At 33.2% G+C, this 10,926-nt stretch overlaps 1 protein-coding gene across 1 annotated transcript; it reads left to right on the top strand.

Moving 5' to 3' along the window:
* Positions 1-4,891: 4,891 nt before the first annotated feature.
* On the top strand, positions 4,892-10,704 carry LOC141724489 (alpha-soluble NSF attachment protein-like). The gene is made up of 9 exons (XM_074526648.1): positions 4,892-5,151; positions 6,025-6,074; positions 6,183-6,255; positions 8,211-8,290; positions 8,587-8,738; positions 8,965-9,124; positions 9,194-9,241; positions 9,508-9,588; positions 10,428-10,704. Exons 1-9 carry the CDS (start codon positions 5,007-5,009, stop codon positions 10,506-10,508), a joined length of 870 nt encoding a protein of 289 aa, XP_074382749.1. The 5' UTR covers positions 4,892-5,006; the 3' UTR covers positions 10,509-10,704.
* Positions 10,705-10,926: the final 222 nt, after the last annotated feature.

Genomic DNA, 10,926 nt, shown 5'->3' with positions numbered 1-10,926 from the left:
CCAATTGATTGGGACACCATCAAATTGCCCACCTTCCTAACCTCTTCTCCACCATCAAAGAAGCAGAAAAGAAGAATCAAATCAACACCCTCTAAAGCCTCAATCAAATTCACACAGAAGCCTAAGCCTAAACCTCAAACCTCTAAAGATGATTGTGTTCACATCTGTGACATAAAAGAATTTTCAAACATTGAACTCTATTTGGATGAGCTGGAGGATGTAAGGGGAATAGCTGTCTACAGACAGCTACCTGAGAGACTAGTGTTCAAATACAAAGGAGCTGGGGAAAGAACATGGCCTCTTCACAGAATTCTGAATGAAGGCTACTCTACCTTGATTAGAGTCTACTCAGCCATACAGAAGGATTCTGGCTTTTCCAGGACTGCCAAGACTGAGATTCTCAACAAGATTGCCAACATAAGGAAAACTTGGAGGGAGCCAAATGCCTTGCCTAGAACTTTACTCATTCAAGAAAGAGGAATTACAATTCACAAATCACCTCATTGGTTGATGGAGTTCAGAGACAACAAAGGAGTCAGAAGATTTTTCAGAATTGAAGATCAGCTAAATATTGCCAGTAATGAAACTCTCAAGGATATGCAATCTAAGTTAGATATCAAAGAAGAAGATGAAGCTGAATTCTACAGACAACTTCAACTTCAAATAGAGGAGAATGACAGGAGGCTAGGAAAGAAAACCAGGGATCAAAGGAAAAGAAAGTAATTTGCTCAGGCTAAAGGAGCACCCTTGGAAACAATGTAATTCTTCAATTCCATCTCAGCATATATATTTTTGTAGCACTTTTGAATTTCTACTTTGTTACAGTTTATATATTTGTTAAGTGTTTTGTTATCATCAAGCTAAACCCAAATTTATGCCTACAGTTCTAGTAGACATAAATAGGGGGAGATTGTTAGGAATATGTGTATTAGTTTGATGATAAGTTAAGCAAAACACTTAAGTAAAAATCTAGTGTTTGTAGCCTCAACGGATAAGACCATCTTGGTTATCCGTTGAAGGAGTAGCTTTACTTAAATTAATTGAAGGCTAACATCCAGGGAGGCTTCTTCTTTTTCAGCAGGAGAAAAATCCTCAGGATCTTTCACATAAGTTCTTGCTTTGGTGATCACCACATCATTTTCTATTACCTCTGGTTCAATAACCATCGGAATTTTAGGACCCTTCATTAACACTTCCAGATATTTGGAATTTGCAACTTGTAAAAACAATAGCATCTTCTTCTTCCACATAACATAATTTTCTTTATCGAATAGTGGAATTTTAACGGTTCCAACTTTTGTGTAGTCATTATGAATTTTTGAGTAAATAAAAATTCAAGGAGTGAAAGAATCACAAAAGTCTAGGATCTTGATTTGTTTGTTAATTAGAAGGCTCGGATACCAATTGTTAGGTCTCAATATGTTTGTAGAAGGGGGGTTGAATACAAACAATACCGTTTAATCGAATAAAATGCGGAATAAAAAAGTGAAACAAAATTCAAGTTATGTTAGGAATATGTGTATTAGTTTGATGATAAGTTAAGCAAAACACTTAAGTAGAAATCTAGTGTTTGTAGCCTCAACGGATAAGACCATCTTGGCTATCCGTTGAAGGAGTAGCTTTACTTAGCAATAAGTTTAGTATTGTAGCACATTTCACTCTCTGGTATCAAGCTGTAATTCTTAGATGTTGTTAGGAAATAATCAGTCATGTTGACTACTAATGGATGTACAAATAGGAGGGCTAATTGTAAATATTTCATGCCTTGTAATTTTGTATAAGTGAAGAAGTGTCAACGGATATTGAAGACCTTCAACGGATAAGAAACAATGCTTCAACGGATAATATCCATCAACGGATAAATGCTTCAACGGATAATATCCATCAACGGATAAGTGCTTCAACGGATAAAGACTTCAACTGATAATGCATCAACGGATAAAGCTTCAACGGATAAAGCCTCAACGGATAAGGCATCAACGGATGAAAGCTTCAACGGATGCTTAGTTCATTAGCAGTTGATAGTGACAATTCACAAGCTGATAGAGGCACATGGATTGACAGAGACATACTGGAATGTGGAAGCCTCTAGGAGGAATCAAGAAAATGCAGCATTTCCATTCTGATGCAAACAAGGAAGTATTCAAAGATTTACAGATTACTCTAGATTGCATTGGATAGAGAAATGAAGAAGAAACATGTGAAGAATCTTTTCAATTGTATTTTACAGTTTGTCTTCACTTGTAAACTTGGTGATATATATAAACCAAGTAGCAGCTAGTAATTAGATATGAATTTTCCTTGAGCTGTTTAGAAATATCAAAAGAGAAAATCATCTAGTTTGTACTAGGAAGCAGCTGTGATTTAATTCTTTGAATCACAGATTTTTCTGAAATAACACATCTCTGGTGGAACAACAAATCCACCAGAAAAGTTTTTTTTTCTTTGTGTTCATTACATTTGTGTTTGAATATACATCTGTCTGCATCAGCTTCAAGCAATTCACACACATTTGATCACTCAAACACTTAGCCTTAGAAACTGCTCAAAACTTGAAAAAGTTTTGAGATTTACATTCAACCCCCCTTCTGTAAATCTCATTGTTAGTCCACTGGGAATAACAAGTTAAATAAAACTATTATTAAACTTGAAAGGTGTTACAACAACGATATCGTTTACAAGGGATTAATCTCAAATAAATTATTCCAAATCTAGAATAAATTCGACATGAACTTTTTCTATTTTTGTAATAAAAGGATCAAATGCTAACTGTAATTTGAGATTAAGTTCTAGGGATTTTGATCCGCTAGATAGTTACACAAGAACAAGAAAAGGATTTCTAGTGGATTAGATTTAACAATAAATACTAGAAATAAATGATCTGAGAATTTGCAATAAGTTCTCTGCAGGTTTTCTTTTTGTTCTGTGTTCTTCTGTATATGATATTCAATGCACTCTCTGTTGAAAAATCAGCTGCTGTTGTTAAGTAAACAAAACAATCCACTTGATCCAGAAAGACTTTCGGCAAGACAATTCATTTAAACTAGAAAGACTTTCGGCAAAACAATCCATTTGAACTGGCAAGACAATTCATTTGAACTGGCATGACTTTCGGTATGACTATTGATTGTCATATCGATTGTCTTGCTAATACAAAAGATAGTCTTGCTGAATTAATATTAATTCAAAATCAATTCTGAAAATACATAATATTAATTCAGAATTAATTAATCAATTAATTCAATTAATCAATAAATTAATCTTTGCAGATATAATTTATTTTCTTAATTAAATTATACGACTTAATTAATTAATAGAGAATTAATACTACTCTTGAACATCAACCATTCTTCTGAAAATCTTCTGATAATTATGAATCAATTCCACACTTCAATGTTGACACTCGATGTACTGTCTGGTTCATGAGTGACTAACTTCCGTGACGTTTCTTCATGCCTTGACTTTGATACTCTTGATTTTCTTCAGACTAAATCCTTGTAATTAATTGATACCCTGACGAGATCTCTGTCACTTGATTAAATCCACAATCTTGATTTATATCACTGAGGCATGATCAATTTCTTGAGCTTCTTCCAGTGAACCAAGTCCTCAAGACTGTAGATGAACAATGTTACTTAATCCTTTGACATATGTTACTTTGAGAGATCTCTCTGATGATAGAACCACTATTTACTTGTTACATCCTTATTTGAGTTGAGTTAAATCCTCGAATAAACAAATAGGCTATGACATATGCCTTTCATTCACTTTCCATATGGGATACTCAGATGGTCTCAGTATGGGAACCCTAATAGTCTCATATCGACTGTGGGTTTGAGTGTTTTGAGTATCTTGAGTTTTGGTGGGCTTAGTTGGAGTTTATGTTTTTTCAGACATGATTGATTGTTTGGATCTTACTGTATGCGTGTTAACAGAAAGGCTCTGATACCACTTGTTAGGTCACACAACACTATAGAAGGGGGTTGAATATAGTGTTTATACAATCAAATCGATTTCGAACACAAGTATGTAACGGTAATCAGGTATATTCAATAAATTCTGTTACAATAGAACAATTGTTCTCTCTCAGTGATGAACAATACCACTAAGAGCTGCTAGGTTATAATGTATAATATTTTCGATGATGATAACACATATAGTATAAACCCTAAGCTGTGTTTATATAGTACACAGTTACAAGATATCTTCTAATTGATATGGAATATAATTATATCTCTTAAAATATATCAATCAGATATTTTCTACAAGTCTTCTAGTCTTCTAACTCTTCATGTATATCTTCTATTGTTTTAGTCACGATCCTTATCTGAAGTATCCGCACTTAAGTCCTGATATAAATCCTGACAGCCTTAAGTTTTGATATAAGTTCTGACTTCAGTAAGTTCTGATTACCAGTAAGTGCTGATATTAAGTTCTGAAAACTACACACAACAGATTAGAGATGACATCTCAAATATATCTAACATTATTATTATTTCATAAGGATGAGATGCGAGACGTTAGGTGGACTCCTATTCGAATTAGAAAACATATTCATATTTATATAAAATTATGTTTTCGATTTTACACTAGAGATATTCGAAGTAGACACTGTTGTTATATATTCAGAGCAGATAATTTCTAATCAATATTAGTATAAAAAATAATTTGTATCTAAATTATAATATTAATTCATATCAAAATTTATAAAAAAAAATTGATGCCGCGAATCGCGACTTTATTTACTAGTAATCTAATGTAATTGGTGCAGGGTTTTTAATTTTTTTTTTTTTTTGTGTCTACTGAAACTGGATCAAGCTTGTTAAGCATATTTGAAGCCCAATAAATGGGCCAACTAAAAAGCATTGGACACAGTCAAACACACACGGTTGAAACATAAATTGGGCTTAGTAAGAATATTCAAAAGGTAATATCCATTTCTCACAGGTTGAATCGAAAAAGGGCAAATACATTGGTGATCCAAACAAACGCTTTGAGAAGGGACGATGGGAGATCAAATTGCGAGAGGCCAAGAGTTCGAGAAGAAAGCAGAGAAGAAGCTTACTGGTTGGGGCTTGTTTGGCTCTAAACACGAAGATGCTGCTGAATTCTTTGAAAAAGCTGCCAATTGCTACAAACTCGCCAAATCATGTAATCTATACATACATATATTCATACACTCATTGATTTCCTATTTTGATGATCGGATTATTTGTATTTCTTTTGTTTTTGTGTTGTTATCTGATTGATTTTGATCTGATTTAGGGCTTATTGTGTTGGTTTGTAATTGAATTTGATGGATTTTACGATGTGACTGCGATTGAATGTTTTTGATTGCTTGCGTTTTGATGTTGTAGGATTTCGATGTTAATTGTTTTTCACTTATCTGTTACTATTTTTATTTCTACTAGTTTATAATTAAGTATTGGCTTTAAAGGCTTAAAGCTTTGTTACGAAAATTATGTCTAAATTTTTTGATGAAATGCCACTTTCATGAGGTGTATTAATATTTCTTTTCAAAGTTGAGTGCTTGTAAAGTGTGAGCAGAGTTTATAGTACATAGAGTTTATAGTACAATTTGGGTTGTATAAATTTGCATTTCAACTTTGCAACTTAAAGTTGTAATTTATTTAATGAACATGTCATAAATGCAAGTCACGACCTCGCCCGAACCTTGCATAAATTTTTAATGAAGTGTCTATTAAAGTTGTTCTTAAATATCATCAATTACGGTACCTAATCGTGAAGATGTGCAAGTTCTTGTCTCTAGAAAATTAGAAAGACTACTGTTCAGTTAAATTTTATGTAGTTGTCTATATGTTGCTTCTAAGATCTTATACAAATGCAGGTTGTTTTCAAGTTTCTATACTGATACCAGTTGTTTCCTAGTTCTTAAACTAACCATAATACACCAATTGCTCGACGACTTTGGTTTATTTAGTGGGCTGTTTCTTACATGTTTTTTTTAAGATTGCGAAGCAATAACATTCTCCAGAACTTATTTTCGTACCTGTGGTTTCACAGGGGATCAAGCTGGAGCTGTGTTTGTCAAGCTGGCACAGTGTCATATAAAGGCATGTGTTTAATTAAATGATTATTTTCTTTACTTCATAGATCATCTTCACGAATTTCTTTACATTTTGCTTAATAGATGATTTTACTCATCAATTTTGTGCTTATAGCTGGATAGCAAACATGAGGCTGCTGGTTCTTATGCTGATGCTGCCCATTGCTATAAGAAGAGTAATGTTAAAGGTATTAGCTGACAACCTTTTGTATGATTTTACTGCATAGTTGCAGTTATCAGCTACCACTATGAAAATCATGTAGTCTAATTGATTTTTTTTTGTTGTAACTCTAACATATAATTTTATCTTCTACTTTATCGTGTCTAAATGAATGGTAGTTTGTTCTTAGCTTTAAGCTTCACGTTTGTTCATCAATATTATATATATCTCTTTGAAAATTCATATTAATAGTTTATTTCCTAATCAATTCTCAGTCTACATTGGAAGCATTCATATATCCCCGACTTCAACACTACTTAGATATCTTTCATTTTCTTCATTCTGCTCATGTATACTACTAAGCACACATTAGTTTCCATGTAGATCGTTATGTAGATCGTACTGCATTCGCACTTAGATGTTTCTCTAGTAGCCTAATGCTAGCTCTGGGTCCACAAAAAAAATTGATTATCCGGATTCAAACTTGTCGACATAAATGTATAACTGCCCGCTTGGAAACCTAAATTTCATTTGAAATTGTGGTTTTGGAAAAATATCATGTTCGGATAACCACACAAATTTGAATTCAGATTTTATTTGAAAGCCAATGCATTCAAATGCTATTATAAATATGAGAATTTGAAATGACAGCTCAGATCATGTCTTTTCAACTGAAATGCATGTTCCCAGACACAACCTAAAGTCAATCTGAAATTTTATATATATATATACATAGGTAAGTGCTCAAATACAGATCAATATTAGAATACAAACTACAAACCAATAACAACCACATGTTTAATCTCTCTCTCTCTCCCCCCTCCATGTGCACTATGTATCCATGTATTTATTTTCTCCTTCATTTTTAATTTGACTTTTCCCGTTAGTCGGTTAACTTTTTTCAAAAAAGAACTTCACCGTATTTTTCTCCATCTCCTACTCATCAATTTGCATAAAATATTTGCTATATTTTGGCGACAAATCAGTATTTAAGCTTACCCGAATCACCAAACGATTTTAGTGATTTTCGTAGGCATAATTAGTGATTTATCGCCGAAATATATTAAATATGGTATTCATACTGATTATTGGAGGATGTAGAAAAATACAGTGAAGTTAGATTTTAAAAAGAGTTCACCAATTGACAGCAAAAATTCAATTAAAAATGGAGGGAATTAGGTGGAGTTGTGTGTGGGAGGGTATATTTAAATTGGGTGGGATGCAGTTTATAGTTTGTATTTTAATTTAGTGTGTATTGGAGTAAGACTCTATATATATATATATATGCCATAATCTTTTTGCTTCTTTCAATATAAAGGGCATTTTGTTACGTTTATAGCCCTTTGTTTTAGATATTAGGGGAGTTGTGTAATTGTAATTGAAGTTTTTCTTGTTTCTTTGTAGTACTATGTAATTTTAACTGTTTTTGCCTTTTCTTTTTGAGCTTATGTTTGTAAATAGAAGAATGTACCTTTACTTTTGGATAAGCTGTCTCTGGTGTTAGCTCTTGCTTTTCACTTCATATGTGCACATTCAAAGCTTCAGGTTTAATTAGCTCACAATTTTTCTGGTATCTGTTACTTCTACAGTTGTCATTATCTGCATAAATCGAAAATGTTTTGGTAATGTATAGATGTATTTCCAAGTATGGATTTATCCTTCGTAATTTCTACCAAACGTTCTCATTTAAGTTTCTATTAAATTTACAATTTCTGATTGTATTTTTACTTTTGTATGTTCCTTTTAGTCGTCCTATAAGTGTGAGCTCTATTTAATACTTGTCTAATATAATGTTCTACTTAGAAATGTGATTTGTCCGGTCGAAGAGATTGCCTGGAGGCATTAGTTGTTATCTTTTTTTTCTATTGTAACTCCATTGCTTCTTGATTCTATCTTTTATTTCCTTTTTATTAAATTTGTAATAATATTTATCATTTGTTATATTTACCTGCAATTTTTGCTAACATATTAAAAGCACTGCAGAAGCGATAACTTGTCTAGAACAATCTGTCAATTTGTTTATGGAGATTGGAAGGCTCAGCATGTCAGCAAGATATTACAAGGTATCATCTAGGCTGTAATACAATGTTAAATCTTCATACCTCCAGGACCGTTGAAGAAGTTGCGTTATTATCTATTTGTATATATTGTGATGAAATATGTAACCTGAATTCTGTTTTGCACCCGTGTGGTAGCAAGTAGTTAAGCTTTCTCTACATGGCAATGTGTATACTTTTACCACTGTCTTTTGGGTTTTAAAGTCGGTGCTGTTCTAGTTAAAAATAAGAACAGTCTTTGCATCAAACTCTGCTAGATACCACATTTTGTTTCAGATATATCATACATCTGGTACATGCAGGAAATTGCTGAATTATGTGAGCAAGAACAAAATTTGGAACAGGCTATGCATTATTATGATAAAGCAGCTGATCTTTTTCAAAGTGAGGATGTATCATCTTCCGCAAACCAGTGCAAACAGAAGATTGCTCAATTTGCTGCTCAGCTAGAGCAGTAAGTTTCTTATACAAGTATTTGAAGGACACGTGACCTTTGAAAACTGCAACTTGTCAATTATCTTCTTGCTATTTCGTTTAATATGCATAGGATGTTTAGAGCAATTAATTCCTGCAGTTTTACTGTTTTCTTTTACTTTCGTGAGTAGGTTCTTTTTTATAGAAGTGTTATACTGACAAAAAATTTATACACGGGCATCTAATATCATTACAAAAATTTCCAGCTACCAAAGAGCGATTGATATATATGAGGACATAGCACGGCAGTCCCTCAACAACAACTTGTTGAAATATGGGGTTAGAGGTCATCTTCTTAATGCTGGCATTTGTCAGCTTTGTAAAAATGATGTTGTTGCAATTACTAATGCTTTGGAGCGATATGAGGTAACTACTCAAGACTGTTTCACTTGCATATCCAGAGGGTCAAAATATTAAGTGTGTTTAATTTTTCAGGAACTTGACCCTACTTTTTCTGGAACACGAGAATATAAATTGCTTAAGGTAAGTTCTTGATTTCAAATGTACCATATGATTAGCATCAAACATTACATCACCATCCCCCTCCATGGGTGATTATCATTATCTAGCATCGTGAATTAAATTTGACAATGTTATTTTTTTAAAAAAAATCTCTGCATAATCGTATGTTTTCATTAACATTTCCTTTTTCACCAATCAAGAGTTGCTTTTTTCTCTGATTGTTAAGCATCTTACTCCCATTGGATAAGTGAAGTTTGCTTATCATGCCAACTACCTTTATTAAACAGGATTTGGCTGCCTCCGTGGATGAAGAAGATGTTGCTAAGTTTACTGATGCAGTCAAGGAATTTGATAGCATGACCAAACTGGTATGTTGAGCAGGTTATCATAAGCAGGTTAATTCGTGATTTGAGTAAACTATATAAATTAATGAGTTCTTGGGATAGCATAGTCATATACATCTGTTGGAATTCTATATCGCATTTTGTTAATCTCTTCATACATTCGTAAGTACCTGAAAGACAAGTAATAGTAGAGCAATGAACATGCTAGGGACATCCATGTAAGCATTGAGCAACATGTGACATAGTTATTATCAGAGATGGGAAAACAAAGCAAAAGAATAGCATAATACCTCTTTATGGATTTTGCAGTTTCACTCGACTGAATATTTATCTTTGCTACTTGTCATTTTAGTTTGTATGAGAATTTGTGAAAATCAGATCTTTTCACCTGATGCGTTAGTTGGGGTATAATATACAGAGTACAGACAAGGCAGCAGGGGCAAAGTAATGTGTTTTATATGCAGTTCCTGGACTGAGAGTAACATAGATTAGTTGTAATCCATGAAACAGATTTGTACTCGGCTTGAAAGAACTGTATATAGCCCCAAGTTATTAGAAGCTTCGCCTGTAAATATGTGAATTTTATAACTTCTATATAGAAATAGAGATGACTTGCAATGTGGATTCGACCCATTGGGCAGAACAGAAGAGGTTAATATTAGACAAAACTGACTTTCAAATGGATGGGCATGGTTGGTCCTGGGCCCTAGCAAAGGCTGGGTACAGTGTATGCATATAAGAGAAAAATGAGACCTTTTTTAAGTGCACTTGAATGACACGTGTAGGTTTCTGATTAGATTTGATTTATTGATCTTAACTGTAACCTTTAAGGAGCATAAAAAGCGTGGTTTCACTTTCCGCAGGATGCTTGGAAGACAACCCTCCTTCTGAGAGTTAAGGAATCTCTGAAGGCCAAGGAGATGGAAGAGGACGATCTTACCTGAATTTGTTTGTATTTTACAATGTATGATCTGCAATTTTATGAGAATTGCTATCAATATTTTATTGTTTTTGTAGCTGTCTATTCACATCGCACATTTATGTCTATTTTGGTGTTGATGGGTGAGAGTGCTTGTTACTGATTTGTTGTTTTGAGTTTTAAACGATAAGATTTAAATAAAAAATGTGTGTATTGTACTATTGGTTTTTCTGAGAAGATTAACTAGAGATCCTTGTATTCTGAACTCAGAGGATGACAGACATCTCACGAGTACATTTGTTACTTCTCTCCTTTTATCTATGTTTTGGCAGTGATAAGGGTTGAACTAGAATAGATTTAGACATTTATCAGCATATATATAATACAAAGAACAATTTAATTAATATGACGATTATACCTCTATATTAATATCTATATAATAT

The sequence above is a fragment of the Apium graveolens genome, chromosome 5 (assembly GCF_009905375.1).
Source record: "Apium graveolens cultivar Ventura chromosome 5, ASM990537v1, whole genome shotgun sequence".
NCBI lineage: Eukaryota > Viridiplantae > Streptophyta > Magnoliopsida > Apiales > Apiaceae > Apium > Apium graveolens.
Note: the sequence above shows the minus strand (reverse complement) of the source record. Positions and strands in the feature narration are given on the sequence as shown.

Coding starts and splice junctions, on each gene's coding strand:
- LOC141724489 (XM_074526648.1), top strand. CDS start 5,007: ATGGGAGATCAAATTGCGAGAGGCCAAGAGTTCGAGAAGAAAGCAGAG. Junction 5,152..6,024: donor CTACAAACTCGCCAAATCAT/GTAATCTATACA, acceptor GTGGTTTCACAG/GGGATCAAGCTGGAGCTGTG. Junction 9,242..9,507: donor GAGAATATAAATTGCTTAAG/GTAAGTTCTTGA, acceptor TTTATTAAACAG/GATTTGGCTGCCTCCGTGGA.